The sequence below is a fragment of the Vigna unguiculata genome, chromosome 10 (genome assembly GCF_037176805.1).
Source record: "Vigna unguiculata cultivar grain cowpea cultivar isolate G323 ecotype 2 chromosome 10, ASM3717680v1, whole genome shotgun sequence".
Taxonomy (NCBI): domain Eukaryota; kingdom Viridiplantae; phylum Streptophyta; class Magnoliopsida; order Fabales; family Fabaceae; genus Vigna; species Vigna unguiculata.
In genome coordinates this window covers 51,384,721-51,409,785 of record NC_140801.1, presented here as the reverse complement: position 1 = coordinate 51,409,785, position 25,065 = coordinate 51,384,721, and the positions used below count along the sequence as shown (strand labels likewise).

General features: G+C 32.0%; 3 protein-coding genes across 3 annotated transcripts; 2 read left to right on the top strand and 1 right to left on the bottom strand.

The window, feature by feature from the left end:
• Positions 1-4,515: 4,515 nt before the first annotated feature.
• On the top strand, positions 4,516-8,227 carry LOC114166742 (seed linoleate 9S-lipoxygenase-like). Its single transcript, XM_085667615.1, has 9 exons — positions 4,516-4,755; positions 4,960-5,264; positions 5,347-5,593; positions 5,677-5,955; positions 6,057-6,142; positions 6,232-6,342; positions 6,450-6,760; positions 6,914-7,177; positions 7,265-8,227. Exons 1-9 carry the CDS (start codon positions 4,557-4,559, stop codon positions 8,010-8,012), a joined length of 2,550 nt encoding a protein of 849 aa, XP_085523741.1. The 5' UTR covers positions 4,516-4,556; the 3' UTR covers positions 8,013-8,227.
• A 5,468-nt stretch (positions 8,228-13,695) lies between these two features.
• Positions 13,696-17,310, top strand: LOC114166737 (seed linoleate 9S-lipoxygenase-like). The gene is made up of 9 exons (XM_085667610.1): positions 13,696-13,955; positions 14,059-14,360; positions 14,448-14,694; positions 14,776-15,054; positions 15,152-15,237; positions 15,327-15,437; positions 15,545-15,855; positions 15,951-16,214; positions 16,297-17,310. Exons 1-9 carry the CDS (start codon positions 13,763-13,765, stop codon positions 17,042-17,044), a joined length of 2,541 nt encoding a protein of 846 aa, XP_085523736.1. The 5' UTR covers positions 13,696-13,762; the 3' UTR covers positions 17,045-17,310.
• A 3,193-nt stretch (positions 17,311-20,503) lies between these two features.
• LOC114165654 (seed linoleate 9S-lipoxygenase-like) lies at positions 20,504-24,229 on the bottom strand. The gene is made up of 9 exons (XM_028050226.2): positions 23,988-24,229; positions 23,508-23,815; positions 23,175-23,424; positions 22,824-23,108; positions 22,661-22,746; positions 22,470-22,577; positions 21,970-22,280; positions 21,574-21,837; positions 20,504-21,467 (listed from the first exon to the last, which is right to left on the bottom strand). Exons 1-9 carry the CDS (start codon positions 24,178-24,180, stop codon positions 20,726-20,728), a joined length of 2,547 nt encoding a protein of 848 aa, XP_027906027.2. The 5' UTR covers positions 24,181-24,229; the 3' UTR covers positions 20,504-20,725.
• Positions 24,230-25,065: the final 836 nt, after the last annotated feature.

The window sequence follows — 25,065 nt, the reverse complement described above, 5'->3', positions numbered from 1 at the left end:
TAAATGTATCAAATTAATGAACAATCATTAATTCATAACAAGTTTTAAATTTTGAATAACTTTGAGTATTTTTAGTTGAGTCTTTATTAAATTAGCTAACTTATCAACACAATAATATTTTTTTAAAAAAATTTTAAACTGCATATATATTTATATGAATGCAAGCACCAATGTTATCTTCTTCCAAGATCCAACTTGTTGATCCAATAAATCAAATAATTGAAGTAGAATTATCCTCCAACTAAAGGTTCTCAATATCTTTCCTCCAAACGTGTTTCAAAACATAAATAATTCTACAAATGCATAAATAGAAATCTACATCTTTAAAAAAACTAAAAAACTACCACCATATTTCATATTTACTATGACTTCTTCTGAAAATATTAGCACACGGACTAATCATAACAACCTTTAGTTATATCATAAATATTCACTCTAAGTCAATTAGTAGATAAAAATTTTCATATTTAGGTTTATAAACGAAATCATCCTACTATCTCTAGATTGAATATTGCGTGAGCGAGTATATATGAATGGAATATGCCTGTATACTTTCTCAATACAAAGTTAAGTTTCACTTCGAAATCTGAAGCACTGAACATGGTTTGTTTCGAATCATTATATATACGTTCTCAATATAGAATAAAAGATGACATATTGTTTGTAAAAGAAAATGTAACGTGAAATATTATTAGTGTAGAAAAACAACTAAAAAGAAAATACATCCCTCTTTGGTAGCAAAGAAAGTAAAAAGAAATATACCACTTGGTTCCTAAAGTTTACTTTCCAGCGAAATATGAAGAGAAAAAAGTGAAAACTATAAAAAGAAAATCTCATTTTTCAAAATTTGCTTTTCCCTTTTCAAAATAATAAATGTATGAGTTACATTTTATTGATACAATTCATTAATTTTAATTAATTTATTATTTAAAAATGACTTAATTTCTTCCCATCCTAGTGTAGTCGTGGAAGTAGACATACACATTATACACCAAACTACGTTAAATTTTCTGTGTCTATTTTTCTCTCTTTTATTCTTTTTTTTATTGCCTTGTTCCTAACTTGTGATGAAGCCAGTGGCGGATCTTAACGAAAAGTATTAGAGGGGGCAAAGTAATATAATTTTGAGATCATTAGATTCAATAATTAGTATAATGCTTCAAAAAATGACTTCTCTAACTGAACATTTTTTATGATTAGTATAATACTTCAACATATGTGAAGAGGTAGAATCTATCTTGTTTTAGTCAATAATTTCCTTTTCATCACTCTTAAACGATTCTTTTATTCTTCTATTCTTTATCAATGTACTTTTTTTGTAAACAATACTAAAAAATAATTGATCATAATCTAATAAAAAATTAAGACACGTAATTATTAAAACAAAAATATATTCATTATTATTAATACATAATACATTATTATTTTTTCTATATTCATAAAAAAATAAATATACAAAAAACTCATGAGATAAAAAAAATAATGTTTTCATTATCAAGTAAGACAAGGGACGGGAAAGGAAGATGATAAATGAGAAATATAATGAGTTTATGTTTAATTTTTTATCTTTAAAAACAAAAACAAAAAAGACATATGAGAGTGAGAGATTATTACAATTTGTGAAAAACTAAAAAGACAATGAAAAGAAACATAAAAATTATGTCAATAAATATTTGGTTTAATTACTCTTTTGATTTATGCTTTCCTTTAAAAATGTTAATTTGGTCCTCTAATGTTTTTTTAATCTCAATTTGGTTCCAATTTTTGAAAAACTGATGTAATTCGGTCTTTTACAATAAATTTCGTTAAATTCCTCGAAACAAATCAATGATCTTTTCATTAAAATTGAGATTCTTAATATGAATAATTCACTTTGTTGATGTAATTAACCTAATCCTAGTGTCAATTTTTAAATAAAAACAGGAACCAAAAGAAAAATTAAACCTGAATATTTTCATTTTTTATTATATTTAATTTTATGTTTTATTATGTATTTATATTAAATGTTATATTTAAATAAAAGAAATAAAAAATAAAAAAATTATGTTTTATTAATTTTTAATATGCATTACCTACAATTTAAAAAAAATTATATTTTTATATTATATATATATATATATATATATATATATATATATAACTAAAAAAATAAAATTTTGGGGGGCAGGCCCCTCCCTGCCCCATGTAGATTCGCCATTGAAAGCTACTATGCCGACTAGTAATGATAAATATATTTATGTTTCTACGTGCCCAAACAAAATATTTTGTTTTCATGTACGACAAAAATGAATACATTTAAGACTTTTCTAAAGTTACATGTATGTTTGAACGTGGTATGATGTTGGGTTATATATATTTTTCATATATGATATGGTTATCGAGAGATTGTAGTTCTATATATATATATATATATATATATATATATATATATATTACGGGTTTTAGTTATAGATGACATTATTATTATCTATATACAAAACATTTGACACCATTTTTACTTCACAACCTTAACAGAATGATTTTATGTATTTTTATTCTTATATAGTGTTTAACTTTTTCTATTATATTCAATGTGAGACTTTTAACTCACATTTGGACTATTCTCGATAGATAAGAAATAAAATATCATGGAAAATGAAGAAAATCACTATAGTTCATATGGGTTGCTATTGGTGACCAGTTTCTGATCTGCTGCAACAGAAACTTCTATTCATATTAAATCACAATAATACAACAATAATAAAGTTTACATATTTTTTTATAATTTTATTATGAATATTATAATAACAGTTTTATTATTGTGATGAGATAAATTTTTTTTCTATAATTGAAAAAAATAGTCATACAGTCACAGTGTTTGTCACGACAGATTAAACTATATAAATATGGTTTAAGATCTGGAATTCTGTTATAGTAAAACCTTAGTTTATTATGTTTTTTAAGATGACTTGACTTTCGTACATGAGTTCAAGTCTTAGGTTATATAATATTTTTTATTATCTATCGAAAAAAATAGTATTTATGTTTCCACTAGATACACTTTATGTTTAAGAAAGCATGTTTGGACCTTAGATCCCGGTTGCCAACCAAAGATTCCTCTTCCATAATTTTTCTTTTAAATTGTTTTTTCAAATTTCAAACAAGTGACTTCTTTTGTTTTTTTTTTGTGGGGGGGGGGGAAGGGAATCTAAGAATCATGTAATAAAAATAAGGAAATTGAAAATGTTCTAATGTCTAAAACGTAGTGTAGAAAATTAAATAACGGATCAAAAATTATAAAAGTAAGTTAAAGAGAAAAATATTTGTTAGAATGTGAAGAATTCACCTTCAAAATAAAAGAAAAAAATATTATAGATCGTGCAAGGTTTATGTATTAAAAAAAGGATTTTATCATCTAAATATTTTTAAATAAGAGATAAATTAAATTTTTGTTTTATATTTATTGAAATTAGGGTCTATGTGTTAATACAACAGCCCTTAATTAATTTAATTTATCGCAATTACATACAATTGCTTAAATGGGAAATAAAATTCAATTTATCAGTATTGTTTGAATTTATTTTGATATTAATGAAGAATATTTGAATTGATAGATAATATTTGACTTTTTAAATCTTATCATTCTCATTGTGGGTTTTTCATTTTAAATTACAGAATATGTAAACGCAGAGAGAAAAGAGAAAGATTATAAGAATACATTCATTTTTAATTTTTCTAGCCAAAACCAACTACGCTACTATGAACATTCATCTAATAGAACAACTTCTTGATATATTTTGATAGTAAAACATCTCACTCTTACCCAATTCATAATTGAGGTTTATTATAAATAATTGGTTGGTTAAACGTGCCTTAATGAGAAGTACTTTCCCTACTAAATCCTCCAACAACACCTTATTTGAGTTTTACATATCCTTTATTTACACAAACAGAAACAAACTATAAATCATCTTTCTCCTCATACATAACTTACGAAATTATTATAAGTTTTTTAAATGTTATAGTTAGTATTGAATACGTGTTATTTTGACATTAGATTAATTAGTGATCATAATTTTCGTTCTAACTCTTAAATTGTTGTGAGAAAAAATATTTAGACCAGGATGGTATAACCCTGGTTTAATAATGATATGATACAGGTATAAAACCCAAAATTTAAATTTTGATCTCTGAGTACGAAACAAGTATAATCAAGGAATCTGAGGATGGTATACACAAACGCGGCATGTTTTATAGCTGTTATACAGACATAGCATTAATTGCCTAAATGAATTAATTTCGATTTTTTATTTTTAATTATGATAGAAGCAACTTGTTATAAAAAATAATGCTCAATTTCCTAAAACTCAGTGTTCACACCATTTACATTTATTAATAGAAAGAGATTTATTATATCTTATTATTAGATCTATCATCTTTGTTTATGTTCCTTTATTTACGAATATGACCATCATATGGTTTTGTGTATAAATAGGTGAGATTAGAGTTTGGGTTCCTCACAACTAACTCACTACTCTCAAATATCAAGCATTGGTGAGAAATTGTTAGCAGTAACAATGAGTTCAATAGTGGAAAGGAAGAAGTTGATTAAGGGGAAGGTGGTGTTGGTACAGAAGAGTGTGGCTCAAACCATTAACAGTCCTCAGGGTCTTCTGACTACTGGCGCCAAGATAGTTTACAACTCACCCACTCTTGATATCACTAAGTCCGTGTCTTTCAAGTTGATTAGTTGTACCAAGTCCAAGTTAGAGAATCGTTAGTCTTCTCTCTTTCTCATTCTCATGTTTTTCTTTTCAGTTCAGTATACAAGTTTTCCTATTATCAATCTTTCAAAAATAGTTACGTTTATTCGATGACTTGAAATCAAATGATATTGTAAAAAAGTCTTTCTACATTCCTTAAACATGCACTATACTTTCTCATTTTTTTCTGGATTTTGATTTGTTTGCATTTTTGCAGCAAAAAGTTTGGGTGGAAAAGTTGGAAAGGATACCTATTTGGAGAATAATGTTTCTGTGGTACGAACTGTGCAAGAGATAAAACAGGAATTTGATATTTATTTTGAATGGGATCTTAATGAGATGGGAAGTCCAGGAGCATTTTATGTAACAAACCTAATGGATGAGGAGTTCTTCCTTGTGAGTGTGTCTCTTGAATATCCAATTAAACACGACTACCATCATAACAATATTAACTTTGACTGTAACTCCTGGGTTCACAACCGTAGTTGTTACAAAACGGATCGCATATTCTTCTTCAACATTGTAAGTCAAATGATCATTGTTGTTTCCATTCTTAATTTAATTGACAAATGTATATATACTTAGGAAAAAATACGTATCGCAGCCATTTGTTCCTTGTAGGACACCAGTGCAATTACAAGAGTACAGAGAAGCAGAGTTGAATAACTTAAGGGGAGATGGAACTGGAATGCGTCAGAAATGGGATAGGATTTATGATTATGATGTCTACAATGATCTAGGCTTTCTTCCCAGCGATGGACCTGAAGATCACCCAGTTCTTGGAGGCCTCAAATATCCCTACCCTCGTAGGGTTAGGACTGGGAGACAACTCATCCAGAATAACAAAAATGGTGACTTATACTTTATCATGGTCTAAAGAAATAAGAGTTTGAATTCTTGTCTTGATGATGCTTATAAAATTATGTACTGACAGGTGAAGAATACGAGGTACCAGCTGACGTTTATTATGTGCCAAGAGATGAAAATTTCAGCGACCAGAAGATTGCGGAATTCCTTCAATTATCAAAGACAGCTTTAGCTGGAAATCTCGGACCTTTGGTGCTATCTATGTATTTAAAGACAACATCAAATGAATTTAATGGCTTCGAAGAAGTGCTGAAAATGTACGAAGGTGGAGTTAATCTGCCTATATCTATCACTGGAAACACTCCTCCAAGTGCCCTTAACTTCCCAACTCCTGATGTAATCAAAGGTACGTAGTAACTATTCTTCACTACTTCGGCATATACAACTATACTTTCCAAACCTTACCCTCTTTGTCAATTTTATTTTCTTCGTTATGATTCTATATAGAGAGCAAGTTTGCATGGATGACTGATGAAGAATTTGCAAGAGAGATGATTGCCGGTGTAAACCCTCTTGTAATACGGCTTCTTAAAGTAAGTGCAAATACTAATTTTACTGATGTTCAATTATTCTATTGTCATGGCCTTTCTTTCTGATTGCTGGACATCTTTATTAATGGCAGAATAAGGATGAGCTTGTATTGCCATGGATATCAACTTGCAACTGTCTTCAACGCATTACAGTAACAGAAGAAGACTTGGAGATTAACATGGATGGGATCAAAGTAGATGAGGTGATAATAATATACGCCAAGTAAATAGAAAACAATATATGATATAATAGAAATACAGAGTAGTTCAATATATCTTGTTTAAATTCTTCCTTAAATTTGTGGAACAGGCAATCAAGAATAGGAAATTGTTCGTATTGGATTACTATGAACCATTCATGACATATCTGACGAAGATAAACGACCTTCCTTCAACAGAGGCTTACGCCACCAGGACATTCTTGATCTTAAAAGATGACGGCACATTGAAACCACTTGCTATTGAATTAAGCAAGCCATATATATGTCCATGTGGTCTTGAGCTTGTCGAGACCACAGTGGTGCTGCCTGCAGACAAAGGTGTTGAAAGTACAATTTGGCAATTAGCCAAAGCTCATGTTAATGTAAATGACGCAAGCTATCATGAGTTCATAAGTCACTGGTATATATATATATATATATATATATATATATATATATATATATATATATATATATAACAACTCAATCTGTTAGAAACATACATATGCAAACATGTTTGTTTATGTTGTACGAGATTTAGTGTTGTAACTTTCCTGGTGTCTGTCTGTCACAGGTTACACACTCATGCAGTGACCGAGCCATTTGCCATATCAACACACAGGAATCTCAGTGTACTTCACCCAATTTACAAACTCCTTTATCCTCACTTCCGTGACACCTTCAGCATAAACTCATTTGCTAGGAAGTCCCTGATCAGTGCAGGTGGCATTATAGAACAAACATTTTTGCCTGGACCATATTCTATGGAGATGACTGCCGCTGTATACAAGAATTGGGTTTTCGCTGACCAAGCTTTACCGAAGGATCTCATCAAAAGGTAAATTAATCTTTTTTTAATTAAATTAGAAACAACAATTAATGAATGTGTCCAAAAAATAATAATTTGTTTTGATTGATGGTTCAGAGGATTGGCGGTGAAGGATGTGAGTGCACCTCATGGGTTGAGGCTTGCGATAGAGGACTATCCTTATGCTGTTGATGGACTAGAAATATGGAATGCTATTAAGCTATGGGTACAAGACTACGTGCATCTGTATTATTCAGACGAAGGGGCAATTGAAAGAGATTGGGAATTGCAAACATGGTGGGAGGAAGCTGTGGAGAAGGGTCACGGTGACTTAAGGGCACCATGGCCTGAACTTCATAGTTCTCAAGATCTGGTTGAGATTTGCACTACCATCATATGGGTTGCTTCAGCTCTTCATGCCGCTGTTAATTTTGGACAGTATTCTTATGGAGGTTATATCATGAACCGTCCTACACAAAGCCGGAGATGGATCCCAAAAGCAGGAACTGAAGAGTATGAAGAGGCGAAGAACAATCCTCAAGAAGCTTTTCTGAAAACAATTACTGCAAAGTACCACACCATTATTGATCTTTCAGTGATGGAGCTACTATCAACACATTCTTCAGACGAGGTTTATCTTGGACAAAGGGACAGTCTCATTTGGACTTCTGATGAAGAAGCAAACGCTTTGTTTAAAAGATTTACAGATGACTTAGGAAAAATTGAGAAAGACATCTCTGACAGGAACAACAACAAAGAACTTAAAAATCGTACTGGACCGGTCCAAATGCCCTACACTGTTCTTCTTCCCACCAGTGAACCGGGATTGACTTTCAGAGGAATCCCTAACAGTATCTCTATCTAAATGCACGCTTCGTCGTCGCTTCCTTCTGTTTTCTTCTTTCAATAACAGCCGCATGTTACGTGCATGCCGACTCACTGTGTGTGTTCTTGTTGAACTCACTGGAACCCTAATAAATAAGCTCATTTTTCCCGTTATTCCCGGGAACATTTGAGCTTTCAGTTCTATTATTCAAGAATTATTATCATCAATGAATATTATGTTCTTAATCTCTATTACCACGAAGTTTTAAGGAAGGTCCATGCTGAAACCCTATTTTCATGTTGGTTTGCATGCTTAAAAGGTAGGAATCCTTTACCACGAAGTTAATATTATTTCAATTAATTTTCAAGTGGCTACTAGTTGAGATAAATAATATTTGACATGTTCATGGTCAACAAAAATAACACAAGAATCTTTACTAATATTAACTCATTTTGAATATTCAAGGTCTTGAACTAAAGTTTTTTCAATCAATCTATTTCATTTTATCTTATATTAAAATTATTTGACTAATGGAGATAGATAAGTTTTGCCAACAAAATAACATCAGAAATTAGCACCACATATGCAATACAATTTCGACGGATGTTAGGTTATTTTGCGAATGTCGACATTCACAACATACTTCTTTTTTTATGTAATTTTTTTGAATAAAATTTATGATTCATAAATTCTAGTAAAAATTGTATAATATGTATAAAGATTAATATAGTGGTTTGATAAATTTTTTTCATTTACTTGAGTATATTTTCATTAAAAAAAATTAAAAAAATGGAGGTAATTAAAAAATACGTTGCAGATGTCAACATTCGTAATACAATTTCAACGGATGTCAAATTATGTCAACATCTGTAATATACCTTTTTTTTCATATATAAATTTTTTTGGATAAAATTTATGATCCATCCATGCATTCCTTTCTTTCACACACAACTCCAAAAACGACAACCAACTATTTCATCTACCGGAGCAGTTTAATAAGGGGGTATAAAAAGTTGATTTGTCTTTATCCTAGAATGTAAAAAAAAAAATTATTAATTTCGTTTTCATTTTGATTGAAAAGTTGAAAGTAAGTCTACACTTTTACTTTTGTTTCGATTAAGTCTTAATATTTGAAAATTAACTCAGTTTCATCATTTTCTTTAGTACTTTACAAAATGCAGTAAAGACATATTCGTGTTGGTTAGCAGTATTTTGAGTTCATTTCTTTTTTCTTTTGCAAAATGTTTTGTTACTCACGTTTCAAGTTTTGTGGTGGACACGTGGCACTACAAGATAATGACATATGGTATTGTAGGGTAGTGTTATACGTGTTAGTATTTTGTGTCTCTATATATATTTATTTGATTCAATTCAATCCTCTTGTTTTTTTAATAGAGAAATGTGATCCCTCTCTAAATTGTGACCCAGTTTATTATTTGAATGAATGCTATTATGATATTTTTATTAAATTATCAAATGGATTCATTTCATTCGTAACTAAACCAAATTGAAGAATTTTACATTCTTGACTAAACTAGGGGAATTCTTGATCAATATTTGTCCATTACATCGAATTAGTCGGATGACGAAGTAGTCCATCACATCTTCTTATATCTGCATGTTATCTAATGTTTTTTAATGTCTTTTGAATTTGCAAACAAACACTTATGTTTGGGTAATATTGGAAGTTACCAAACTATTTAAAAAGAGATAACATCATTTTTTTTATTTCTTGATTATCTTCAATATTGTTTTTCTGCTTATATCGTGGTAACCCACATTTTAAACATATTCAAAACTTTTGTCATAATTCTGTATGATTAGACGATGTTGTTACTATGGTTTGTTTCATATACCATCATGAAACTAATGTGCTACTACATGTGAACAAACATCTTATTTGTGATCAACCATTGTGACATTGTGATAATATGTAAAATAACATGCATATACATAACCCATTAGGTCTGATTCAGAATCAATTGAATGGAACATATTCGTAGTACCCTTAAGGTAACGAAGTATACGTTTTAGTCTAAACCATTTTCTTCTTGTAGTTGAAGAACTATATCTTGCTTAACAAATTTACAACAAATGTAATATCAAATCGAGTATAATTAGCAAGATACATTAGTGTTTCTATGACATTAATTAAGATATGGTGCTTCTGAACCAAGAAGATTTTTATCATTTTCCTAAGGTCTAATCAACATCTAACGACCTCACAACTATTAGAACGCACAATGTATGTGACTTGTTCATTTAGAACATTTTACGCACCTTAATTATATAAGCCTCTTGATGTATAAAAAATACCTTTGTTTAAATACTCAATTTGTAATCTCAAAAAAAAAATTGCATTTTCAAGATCCTTCATCTCAAATTCTTTCTTTAAGCGATCAATTGCCTTTGTGAGCTCATTAGGAATTCCAACGATGTTTATGTCATTTATATAAACAATAATTATGGCAAATTCATTTTTGAATCTTTTCATATAAATACAAGAGTACGTAGGATCATTTCTATATCCTTCATTTAATAAGTATTCAATAAGACGGTTATGCCACGTCTTGATTGCTTTAATCAATAAAAGGGTTTGTTCAATTTTATTGAATAACCCTATTTAGAATTTTACTTGTTGGACAAATAAAATCCTTTAGGGATTTTCATATAAATATGATTCTCAAGAGAACCGTACAAATAGGTTCTAACATCATCCATTAGATGTAAATCCAAACCTTATTGTGCAACTAGAATAATCAAATATTGGTTCCAAAGGCAATTGATTGCTTAAAGAAAATGCTTTTCCAAGATGCAACAATTGGAAAAGAAAATACTTGAAGCATTAGAAAGAAAAGGCTTTCACTAGTCCTCAGTTGGTTGGAGCATCGTAGTGATAACGTGTTATAAAATAAAACTATGGAAAAAGAGAAGAAGTAAAGGAAGAATAAAGAATGAGATAATGAAGAGCAACTTTTATGTGTATTATTACTGATAGCAAGAGTCTTATTTATAGATACAACAAGTAATCCATAAAGGAAAAAGATTCAACTAGTTAATACAAATATTTACATAAAGAATAATGAATAATATGAATATCAATCATATAAGTAAATATATCAAATCAATGGACAATCATTAGTTCATAACAAGTTTTAAATTTTTAATAACTTTTAGTATTTTTAGTTGAGTCTTTATTAAATTAGCTAACTTATCAACACAATAATCCTTTTATGAAAAATTTTAAACTGCATATATACTTATATGAATGCAAACACCAATGTCATCTTCCTCTAAGATCCAACTTGTTGATCCAATAAATCATGACAAACTAAAGAATTAAAGTAGAATTATCCTCTAACTAAAGGTTCTCAATGTCTTTCCTCCAAACGTATTTCAAAACATAAATAATTTCACAAACTCAGCATAAATAGAAATCTGCATCTTTAAAAAAACTAAAAAACTACCACCATATTTACCCTGACTTCTTTTGAAAATATTAACACATAGACTAATCGTAACAACTTCTAGTTACATCATAAATATCCACTCTAAGTTAATTAGTAGATGAAAATTTTCATATTTAGTTTATAAATGAAATCATCCTGCTATCTCTAGATTGAATATTGAGTGAGTGAGTATATATGAATGGAATATGCCTTTATACTTTCTCAATACAAAGTTAAGTTTTACTTCAAAATCTGAAGCACTGAACATGGTTTTGTTTCGAATCATTATATATACGTTCTCAATATAGAATAAAAGATGACATATTGTTTGTAAAAAAAATGTAACGTGAAATATTATTAGTGTAGAAAAACAACTAAAAAGAAAATACATTCCTCTTTGGTAGCAAGGAAAGTAAAAGGAAATATACCACTTGGTTCCTCATGTTTACTTTCCAGTGAAATATTAAGAGAAAAAAGTGAAAACTATTTAAAAATCTCATTTTTCAAAATTTGCTTTTCTCTTTTCAAAATAATAAATGTATGAGTTACATTTTATTGATACAATTCCTTAATTTTAATTAATTTATTAATTTGAAAATGACTTAATTTCTTGTCATCCTAATATACATATCTAAAGGAACTCGTGATGAAGCTACTATGCCAAGTGGTAATGATAAATATATTTATGTTTCTATTAGGTGCCCAAATAAAATATTTTGTTTTGATGTATGACAAAAATGAATACATTTAAGAGTTTTCAAAACTTACATGTCTGCTTGACGTGGCATGAGAAATAAAATATCAACGAAAATGAAGAAAAACACTATAGTTCATATGGGTTGTTATTGCTGCAACAGAAATTTCTATTCATATTAAATCACAATAATAAGGTTTTATGTTTTTTAAGATGACTTGACTTTTGCATATGAGTTAAAGTCTTAGGTTATATAATATTTTTTATTATCTATTGAAAAAAAAATAGTATTTATGTTCCACTAGAAACACTTTACTTTATGTTTAAGAAAGCACGTTTCGACCTGTTCTCTTAGATCGCGGTTGCCTAGGATTCCTTTTCAATATTTTTTCTTCTAAATTGTTTTTCATGTCAAACCATTGACTTCTTTTTTACTTTTTTTTATTGGAAGGGAATCTAAGAATAATGTGATAACATTGCTATTAATTTCCTGTCGAGGATAAAATAAAATAAGTGAATTGGAAATGTTCTAATGTCTAAAACATAATGTAGAAAATTATACGGTGGAACATAAATTATAAAAGTAAGTGAAGAATAGGAAAAAAAATATTATAGAGGGTGCAAGGTTTATATCGTCTAAATATTTTAAAATAAGAGATAAATTAACTTTTTGTTTTATATTTATTGAAATTAGGTCTACGTGTTAATACAACAGCCCTTAATTAATTTAATTTATTGCAATAATATAGTTGGCTAGATGGCAAATAAAAATCAATTTATCAGTATTGTTTGAATTTATTTTGATATTAATGAAGAATATTTGAATTGATAGATAATATTTGATATTAATGAAGAACAGAACAGAGTGACGTAGAAGGGGAAATTTCTTTTAAAAAAATAATAGTGAAATTAAATTAGGATTAGGGTTTTTATCTGTGGGAGAGGTCACGGTTAAATCTGGTTCAACAACTAAGATGCAGCTTGGGAAAATGGAAGTTGACAGTGAAGGTTCTAAATTTCATCTGTATGAAACTGATGCTTTGAAAGCTGTTTCCACAGAAGTTTGGTCGAAGTTCCCTTTTTACAAATGATGAACTTCCAAGTCCAACTCCTTCGGGTGACTGTGATGATATGGCTTTTTAACCCAAAAAGACTTTGAATACAGTCAGTAGCACTTGTTCTGGTTCTGTTAGTTTCAATGCAACAAGTCCTTACATTCTTCTTTATTGAAAGATATAGTTGTAAATCCAACCATGTTGCTAGGCTTAATTTTTCGAGCAGCAAAACAGATCAAGAAATGTCGTCAATAAACCATCCTATATAATATATCTATTATACAGACATTAACTGGCTAAAAATGAACTAATTACGATTTTTTATCTTTAATTATGATAGAAGCAACTTGTTATAAAAAATAATGCTCAATTTCCTAAAACTGAGTGTTCACACCATTTACATTTATAAATAGAAAGAGATTTATTATATCTTATTATTAGATCTATCATCTTTGTTTATGTTCCTTTATTTACGAATATGACCATCATATGGTTTTGTGTATAAATAGGTGAGATTAGAGTTTGGGTTCCTCACAACTAACTCACTACTCTCAAATATCGAGCATTGGTGAGAAATTGTTTGCAGTAACAATGAGTTCAATAGTGGAAAGGAAGAAGTTGATTAAGGGGAAGGTGGTGTTGGTACAGAAGAGTGTGGCTCAAACCATTAACACTCCACAGGGTTTTCTGACTGTTGGTGCCAAGATAGTTAACAACATACCCACTCTTGATATCGTTAAGTCTGTGTCTTTCAAGTTGATTAGTAGTACCGAGTCGGAGAATCGTTAGTCTTCTCTCTTTCTCATTCTCATCTTTTTCTTTTCAGTTCAATCTTTCAGAAATAGTTACGTTTATTTCTTGATTTTGATTTGTTTGCATTTTTGCAGCAACGACTTTGGCTGGAAAAGTTGGAAAGGATACCTATTTGGAGAATAATGTTTCTGTGGTACGAACTGTGCAAGAGATCAAAGAGGAATTTGATATTTATTTTGAATGGGATCGTAATGAGATGGGAAGTCCAGGAGCATTTTATGTCACAAACCAAATGGATGAGGAGTTCTTCCTTGTGAGTTTGACTCTTGAATATCCAAGTCAACACGACAACCATACCAATATTTACTTTGACTGTAACTCCTGGGTTCACAACCATAGTTGTTACAAAACGGATCGCATATTCTTCGCCAACGTTGTAAGTGACATCATGATCATTGTTGTTTCCATTCTTAATTTAATTGAGAAATTTATACATATACTTACAAAAAAACACGTATTGCAGCCATATCTTCCTGATACGACACCAGTGCAATTACAAACGTACAGAGAAGCAGAGTTGAATAACTTAAGGGGAGATGGAACTGGAATGCGTCAGACATGGGATAGGATTTATGATTATGATGTCTACAATGACCTAGGCTTTCTTGGCAGCGATGGACCAAAAGATCACCCAGTTCTTGGAGGCCTCAATTATCCCTACCCTCGTAGGGTTAGGACTGGGAGACAACTCATCCAGAATAACAAAAATGGTGAGTTTGAATTACATGGTCTAAAGAAATAAGAGTTTGAATTCTTGTCTTGATGATGCTTATAAAATTATGTGCTTACAGGTGAATATTATGAGGTACCAGCTGACGCTTATTATGTTCCAAGAGATGAAAATTTCAGTGATCAGAAGATTGCGGAATTCACTCAATTATCAAAGACAGCTTTAGGTGGAAGTCTCGGACCTTTGGTGCTATCTATGTATTTAAAGACAACATCAAATGAATTTAATGGCTTCGAAGAAGTGCTGAAAATGTATGAAGGTGGAGTTAATCTGCCTATATCTATCACTGGAAACACTCCTCCAAGTGCCCTTAACTTCCCAACTCCTGATGTAATCAAAGGTAGTAACTATTCTTCACTACTTCGGCATATATAACTATACTCTCCAAACCTTACACTCTCTGTCAATTTTATTTTCTTTGTTATGATTTTTTATAGAGAGCAAGTTTGCATGGATGACTGATGAAGAATTTGCAAGAGAGATGATTGCCGGTGTAAACCCTAATGTAATTCGGCTTCTTAAAGTAAGTGCAAATATTAATTTTACTGATGTTCAATTCTTCTGTTGTCATGGCCTTTCTTTCTGATTGCTTGACATCTTTATTAATGGCAGAATAAGGATGAGCTTGAATTGCCATGGATATCAACTTGCAACTGTCTTCAACGCATTACAGTAACAGAAGCAGACTTGGAGATTAACATGGATGGGATCAAAGTAGATGAGGTGATAATAATATACGCCAAGTAAATAGAAAACAATATGTGATATCACAGAAATACAAAGTAGTTCAATATATCTTGTTTAAATTCTTCCTTAAATTTGTGGAACAGGCAATCAAGAATAGGAAATTGTTCGTATTGGATTACTATGAACCATTCATGACATATCTGACGAAGATAAACGACCTTCCTTCAACAGAGGCTTACGCCACCAGGACATTCTTGATCTTAAAAGATGACGGCACATTGAAACCAATTGCTATTGAATTAAGCAAGCCATATATATGTCCATGTGGTCTTGAGCTTGTCGAGACCACAGTGGTGCTGCCTGCAGACAAAGGTGTTAAAAGTACAATTTGGCAATTGGCCAAAGCTCATGTTAATGTAAATGACACAAGCTATCATGAGCTCATAAGTCACTGGTATATATATATAACAACTCAATCTGTTAGAAACATACATATGCAAACATGTTTGTTTATGTTGTACGAAATTTAATGGTGTCTGTCTGTCACAGGTTACATACTCATGCAGTGACCGAGCCATTTGCCATATCAACACACAGGAATCTCAGTGTACTTCACCCGATTTACAAACTCCTTTATCCCCACTTCCGTGACACCTTCAACATAAACTCCTTTGCTAGGAAGTCCCTGGTGAGTGCAGGTGGCATTATAGAACAAACATTTTTGCCTGGACCATATTCTATGGAGATGTCTGCCGCTGTATACAAGAAATGGGTTTTCGCTGAACAAGCATTACCGAACGATCTCATCAAAAGGTAAATTAACCTTTTTTAATTAAATTAGAAACAAGAATTAATATGTCCAAAAAATAATATTTTGTTTTGATTGATGATTTAGGGGATTGGCGGTGAAGGATGTGAGTGCACCTCATGGGCTGAGGCTTGCGATAGAGGACTATCCTTATGCTGTTGATGGACTAGAAATATGGAATGCTATTAAGCTATGGGTACAAGACTACGTGGATCTGTATTATTCAGACGATGGGGCAGTTGAAGACGATTGGGAATTGCAAACATGGTGGGAGGAAGCTGTGGAGAAGGGTCACGGTGACTTAAGAGCACCATGGCCTGAACTTCATAGTTCTCAAGATCTGGTTGAGATTTGCACTACCATCATATGGGTTGCTTCAGCTCTTCATGCCGCTGTTAATTTTGGACAGTATTCTTATGGAGGTTATATCATGAACCGTCCTACACAAAGCCGGAGATGGATCCCAAAAGCAGGAACTGAAGAGTATGAAGAGGCGAAGAACAATCCTCAAGAAGCTTTTCTGAAAACAATTACTGCAAAGTACCACACCATTATTGATCTTTCAGTGATGGAGCTACTATCAACCCATTCTTCAGACGAGGTTTATCTTGGACAAAGGGACAGTCTCATTTGGACTGCTGATGAAGAAGCAAACGCTTTGTTTAAAAGATTTACAGATGACTTAGGAAAAATTGAGAATAACATCTATGACAGAAACAACAACAAAGGACTTAAAAATCGTACTGGACCGGTCCAAGTGCCCTACACTGTTCTTCTTCCCACCAGTAAACCGGGTTTGACTTCCAGAGGAATCCCTAACAGTATCTCTATCTAAACCCTCGCAGAGGAACTCACTTCCTTTTGCTTTCTGCTTTTTACCTTTCAATAACCGCTGCATGTTACGTGCATGCCGCCTCATCACTGTGTGTGTTCTTGTTGAACTCACTCGCATTCTCTTTCATGTTGCTTCTGTACCCTAATAATAATAAATAAGCTCATTTTTCCTGTTATTCATGGCGGGAACATTTGGGCTTTCAGCTCTATCTGTTATTCAAGAATTATTATCATCAATGAATATTATGTTCTTAATCTCTATTACCACGGAAGTTTTAAGGAAGGTCCATGCTGAAACCCTATTATTTCATGTTCTTTTGCATGCTTAAAAGGTTGGAATCCTCATCATTCTTCTCACGTACGTCATTCATACGATTGTCATTTCATTCATTTTATTTTATATTAATATTATTTCAATTAGTTTTGACATGTTCATGGTCAACAAAATAATACAAGAGTCTTTACTAATATTAACTCATTTTGAATATTCAAGGTCTTGAACTAAAGCTTTTTCAATCAATCTATTTCATTTTACTTTATGTTAAAATTATTTGACTAATGGAGACAGATAAGTTTTGCCAACAATCTCTAGTAAATATAAATTATCAGTTCATAATTTATATTTTATGTATTGATAATTATCGGTGGACAACAAAATAACACTATTTATTTTATGATGACTAATGGGTGGAAAGTGGATTGAAACCCGATCGAACGATCCGGACAGCTATTTTTAACCCATTAGTCTAATTTGACTCGATCCACATAATCTATTAAATTGGAGGGTCGAATGCGGTTTAGTCTGCCTCTGACTTGTTGATCTGTTTTTATTTTATTTTTTAAAATTAAAAATAAATAAAATGATTAAATTTTTTATATTATATTTTCGTATAAATGCAAATATACAATATTATTCTAATTTAAATCATTAATATTTAAAAATTAAATTTTAATTATTAGTTATAATAAAGTAATTAACATGTAAATGTAATAATTATTTTAATTTATCCAATTAAAAATATTAATTGATCAATTAAAAGCTTAAAAAATATTTATATGGTTAAATTTGCTTAAACTATTTATTTATAAGTATATATACAAACAGAATTTATAAATAAAAATAAAAAAAAAAGTTGTGAGCTAGTTCACCCGCCTATCATGTAATAAGACGGATTGTAATTTCTGACCTGTTTTAAAAAATGTTAGATTATATATTTTTTCATATATATGATTTATAGTAAATTCTAGTTTTAAATATATATGACATTAATCTTATACATTTAAGAATTTGACATCACTTTTATCCCAAAACTTTAAGATAATGATGTTATAAGTCTTTATTTTTATATAATGATTAACTTTTTTCTTTTCTATCAAATGTGAAACTTTTACTCACATTTAGACTATTTCCAACACAAACCAATTCATATCAAGAACAAAACAACCCAAAATAGACTAAATTAACTCACTTTGACACCCTAATTTACATCTATTTCTCTCTCTCACTTTTATTAGTACTATCTCCTCTTACATTAATTTTTAAAAAGTACAATTTGTTCAAAAAACTTTGGAAATAGTAAATATTTTTCATATTAAATCTCAAACGGTCAATTAAGAATAACTCACTACGATAATAATCTCAAACAAATAATATTTAAGCATATAATTAATAAATTTTAAAAACATAACTGGTTCAGCATATCAAATCGTACAAAAAAAATATATTAACAACATATTAAAAACATATAATTTTTTAAGAACTTGGCAGTGTAAAGTGCAAAGGCTAAGAATCGCAACAATGGAGGGAGGACTGTAGTAGTGCAAAACACGTTTTGGAAGTAGGGAAACAAGTACTACAACAATACTACCTGAATGCAAAACCTGAACACAAATGGCGGCATAAAATGTGTGCATTAGGAAGAAAATAACAAGCCTTAACAAATTAGAAAAAGAAGGAAGAGAGAACTAACCTCACGAGTGAGCCAGCGGCGGTGGAAATGGGACAAGGTGGAAACAGAGGAAGAATTGAGAGGACTACAGCGGCGACGGAAATGGCGCCTCACAAGTGCGGCGATGACGGAAATTGCACCTCGCAAGTGCAACAACGTTGGAAATGGAACACAAATGGAGCAGCAAATGGTGAAAATAGTGAAAGATGGAGCAAAACGTGAGTTTACATCAACGAAGGAAAGGAGAAAGTGAGTTATATAACAGCGATGCAATAGGGTCCCTTGGCGGACATGTAAATTTTCAAAAATTAACCCTAATAGCAGAGCTACAGACTTCAGTTCTCTGCAAAACCAAAGAGTATACTCAAACACTCAAGTAAAACATTTTAAAAAAGCGTTGATATTTTTTAAATTTTTAACAAACTATAGACGCCGGAATTCTGGTCATGTCCCCGACATACTTTTTTCTTCTTTTCATATATAATTTTTTTGTATAAAATTTATGATCTATAAATTCAAATTGTATAATATGTATAAAAGTTAATATTATGATTTGATAATTGTTTTTCATTTATTTGAGTATGTTTTCATTTAAAAAAAATTAAAAACGAGAGTAATTAAAAATGTATTGTGGACGTCAACATCTATAATACAATTTCAACTAATGTTAGGTTATGTTGAGAATATCGATATCCACAACATATTTTTTTTTCTTTTCATATGTATAATATTTATTATGGTCAGTACAAAATGTATAATATATATAAAGATTAATATAGTGGTTTGATAATTTTTTTTTATTTATTTGAATATGTTTTCATTACAAAAATTAAGAAACAGTGGTAATTAAAAAATTATTGTAGATGTCTACATTCGTATTATGTTTTTTCTCTCTTTGTTACTTTTTTCTTTTTTACTGAAGGGCAAAGTGGAAATTAAAAGTATTTTTGGGATACAGGAGAAAAGGTAAGGGGTGTAAGAAGAAGCCCCCAAAATTAATCAGAAACCAAATTGAGACACCAAAAGAGGGTTGGTCGGCCCACATTTTCCTACTTAAGAAAAACGTTTGTATGTTTCCACATGTTTTGTTTTAAATTTCTTACTTTTGTTACGAGTACTAAGTATGCACTATTTGACCGAAAAATCTAAGCAAGTTGTATCACTGCAAATCGAACATAAAACACCAAAAATGTTGCCATAAGTTATTTTAAACAGTAACAATATACAATAGATTCTGATAAAAAAAACCAAAAGAAGTGTCTACTCCACCGGGTTTCCCTCATTGGGAACCAACTGGGCCAATTCTTATCTTTTGACAATGACGTGAGAAGAATTATGAGGATTAAAACTTGATGGTGGTACGAAGATTAAGAACAATAACAATTTTTGAACAATCTTTAAACTTCAATTACTAATCACATGGCTTTTTTTTTTTGAATAAAATATATGATTAAAGAGAAAGAAGAAAGGAACAAAAATGAGTTAGATAAAATGTAAAACGATAATATTGATGATGATAATAACTCTTGAATAATACAACTGAAAGCCAAAATAACAAAGGTTCCCAGTTGTAAAAGGAAATTTGCTGATGAGCTTATTTATCAGGGTACAAAAGCTGCATGAAAGACAACGTGGCTTAAACAAAAACAAAAACAAACACAATGAGGCATGCACGTAACATGCGACTAATATTGAAAGGTAAAAGCAGCACAGAAAAGGAAGCCACGAAGCGTTTAGATAGAGACACTGTTAGGGATTCCTCTATAAGTAATCCCTGGACCACTGGTAGGAAGAAGCACAGTGTAGCGCAAATTGATTGGTCCAGTTCGATTTCTAAGTTCTTTCTTCTTGTTCCTATCCGAGATTTCTTCCTCGATTTTTTCCAGGTGTTCTGTAAATCTTTCAAACAATTCTTGTGCTCGTTGATGAGAAGTCCAATTTGGACTGTCCCTTCGTCCAAGATATACCTCGTCTGAAGCATGGGTTGATAGTAGCTCCATCACTGAAAGATCAATAATGGTCTGGTATTTTGGAGTAATTGTTTTCAAAAAAGCTTTTTGAGGATTCTTGGTCATCTCTTCATACTCTTGAGTTCCTGGTTCTGGGATCCATCTTCGACTTTGAGTAGGACGGTTAATGATATAACCTCCATAAGGATATTGTCCAAAATTAACAGCGGCGTGAAGAGCTGAAGCAATCCATATAATGGTAGTGCAAGTATCAACCAGCACTTTAGAACTCTCCATTTTAAGCCATTGTCCTTTTAAGTCACCGTGACCCTTCTCCACAACTTCCTTCCACCATTCTTGCAATTCGGTATCTTCTTTAACTGCATTATCGTCTGAATAATACAGAGCCACATAGTCTTGTACCCAGAGCTTAGTAGCATTCCATATTTGTAATCCATCAACAGCGTAAGGATAGTCCTCTATCACAAGCTTAAGGTCACCATTCCCATCCTCAAACGCCAAACCTCTAAATCAATCATAAGAAGGAAAAAAAAAAGTTATTTTGATAACAAGGCTATCTCAATTCTCGCTATCGGTATGATATTTTCCCATAGTTAATAGGGTTAATTTACCTTTTGATGAGATCCTTTGGTAAAGCTTGGTCAGTGAAAACCCAATTCTTGTATACAGCAGAAGACATCTCCATTGAATAGGGCCCTGGCAAAAACGTTTGCTCTATAATGCTACCCGCATTAATTAGGGATTTCCTAGCAAGTGCATTGATATTAATGGTGTCACGGAAGTGAGGATGCAGGAGTTTGTAAATGGGGTGAAGTACACTGAGATTCCTGTGTGTTGCTATTGCAAATGGCTCAATCACTGCATGAGTATTTAACCTGTGACAAACACGAGATAAAATTTCATACTGCATAGACTAAACATGTTTGCATATGTATGTGTGTAGGATGTAAAACATTATGGATCTTGCATATGTATGTTTGTGGTATATAGAGTTGTTATATATATACCAGTGGCTTATGAGCTGATGGTAGTTGGTGTCATTTACAACAACATGAGCTTTGGCAAATAGCCAAATTGTACTTTCGACACCTCTTTCTGCAGGCAGCACCACTGTGGTCTCGACAAGCTGAAGACCACATGGACATATATATGGCTTGCTTAATTCAATAGCAAGTGGTTTCAGTGTGCCGTCATCTTTTAAGATCAAGAATGTCCTGGTGGCGTAAGCCTTTATTGAGGGAAGGTCGTTTATCTTCGTCAGATATGCCATGAATGTTTCGTAGTAATCCAATACGAACAATTTCCTATTCTTGATTGCCTGTTCCACAAATTTAATTTGAGTGATCAGTTTGATAATTTGATATACCTTTGAATCACAAACAACATCACATCGGGTGCCTCCATGCCGGAAAGAATAAATCCAAGTTCAAGTATAAAAAATACTGAACCAGTTTATATTTCTAAGATATCAAAATTGTGTTTTGTTTAGTACGTGTGTATTATTTACCTCATCTACTTTGACGTCATCCATGTTAGCCTCCAAGTCTTTTTTTGTTACTGTACTGGGTTGAGTACAGTTGCAAACTAGGTTGGCAGGCACAAAGAAATCCTCCTCCTGCCATTAATAAAGATATCCAATAATTAGAATGAAATTCAGCATATATAGATCTAACAATAAAATTAATGTTTTGCACTTACTTTAAGAAGCCGAATTACAACAGGGTTTACACCGGCAATCATCTCTCTTGCAAATTCTTCATCAGTCACCCATGCAAACTTGCTTTCTATACAAAATTATAACAAAAATAAAATAAAATTGGAAGTAGTTATGTCGGAGTTCCAAGTGAAGAATAGTTACTACCTTTGATTACGTCCGGAGTTGGGACGTTAAGGGCACTTGGAGGAGTAGCGTTTCCAGTGATAGATAGAGGCAGATTAACTCCACCTTCATACATTTTCAACACTTCTTCGAAGCCATTAAATTCATTTGACGTGCTCTTTAAATACAAAGATGTGAGCAAAGGTACGACTCTTCCACCTAAACCTTTCATTCCTATTTGAGTGAATTCTGTCCTCTTCCCCTGACTGAAATTTTCATCTCTTGGCACATAATAATCCTCGTCGTCTTGTTCCTCGTATTTGTCACCTGTCCAAACTTTTATTTGTCACGTCACTAGGCCTTTCTTTAGACACGTGATAAAATGTAACTCACCATTTTTGTTTTTGTAGATAGGTTTTCTTCCAGTCCTAACCCTACGAGGGTAGGGATAGTTTTCGTTGCCTCCAAGAACTGGGTGATCTTCTGCTCCATCGCCGTCAACAAAGCCCAGATCATTATAGAAATCATAATCATAAATCCTATCCCATTTCTCACGCTTTCCAGATCCATCTCCCCTTAAATTCTTCAACTCTTCTTTTCTGTACGTTTGTAATTGCACTGGTGTCTTACCGGGAAGATAGGGCTGCAATGCATATTTTTTCATAAGCACATACGTTTCTCACTTAAATTAAGAATGGAAACAACAACGATCATGATTTTACTTACAATGTTGGCGAAGAATATGCGTTTGTAAGACTTATGGTTGTGAACCCAGGAGTTACAGTCAAAGTGAATATGATTCTGGTCCTCTAGTTCAGTTATTTGTTGAGTTGGATATTCAAGAGTCATACTAACAAGGAAGAACTCATCATTCATTTCATTTTTTACGTAAAATGCTCCTGGAGTTCCCATATCTTTATCATCCCATTCAAAATAAACATCAAATTCCTCCTTTCTCTCTCCCAAGGTTCGTAACACAGAAACATTATTCTCCAAATGGGTTTCCTTTCCAACTTTTCCAGCAGGATTGCTTGCTGCAAAATGCAAACAAATCAAAATTCAAAAATAACGAGAAAACAGTACAAGTTCAAGGAGTGCAGAGATTTCGAATCATCATATATGATATAAACTACTGGTTTTGATAATAAATAATTTTTTAAACATTGATTATAGAAAAAGTAAAGTTTCACGAGAAGCAAGACTAACGATTCTCTGACTTGGTACGACTAATCAACTTGAAAGACACTGATTTAGTGAAATCAAGTTCGACTGCGTCGTTAATTGTCTTGATGCCAGTGGCAACGACACCCTTGACAGTGCTTATGGTTTGAAGCACACTCTTCCGTATCAACACCACCCTCCCCTTCACCAACTTCTTCCTTTCCACTATTGAACTCATTGCTATAGCGACAACAAATTCTTATATCTGATTATGCTTTGATATTTGAGAGTAGAGAGTTGTGAGGAACCCAAGCTCTAATCTCACCTATTTATACACAAAAGTATTGGTAGATAGGTTGATAGATCTAATTAATAAGATAATAAATCTCTTTGTATTAATAAATGTAAATGAAGTGAACACAGCGTTTTACGAAATTCAGCATTATTTTTTATACAAACAAGTTGCTTCTATATAGTTATTTATTTAGCCCATTAATACCATGTCTGTATATCTGTATAATATAGATAGGATGGCAACAGCTATAAAATGTGCAGAGTTTGATTATACTTGTTCACACACACACACACACACACACACACACACACACACACACACACACACACACACACACACACACACACACACACACACACACACACACACACACACACACACACACACACACACACACACACACACACACACACACACACACACACACACACACACACACACACACACACACACACACACACACACACACACACACACACACACACACACACACACACACACACACACACACACACACACACACACACACACACACACACACACACACACACACACACACACACACACACACACACACACACACACACACACACACACACACACACACACACACACACACACACACACACACACACACACACACACACACACACACACACACACACACACACACACACACACACACACACACACACACACACACACACACACACACACACACACACACACACACACACACACACACACACACACACACACACACACACACACACACACACACACACACACACACACACACACACACACACACACACACACACACACACA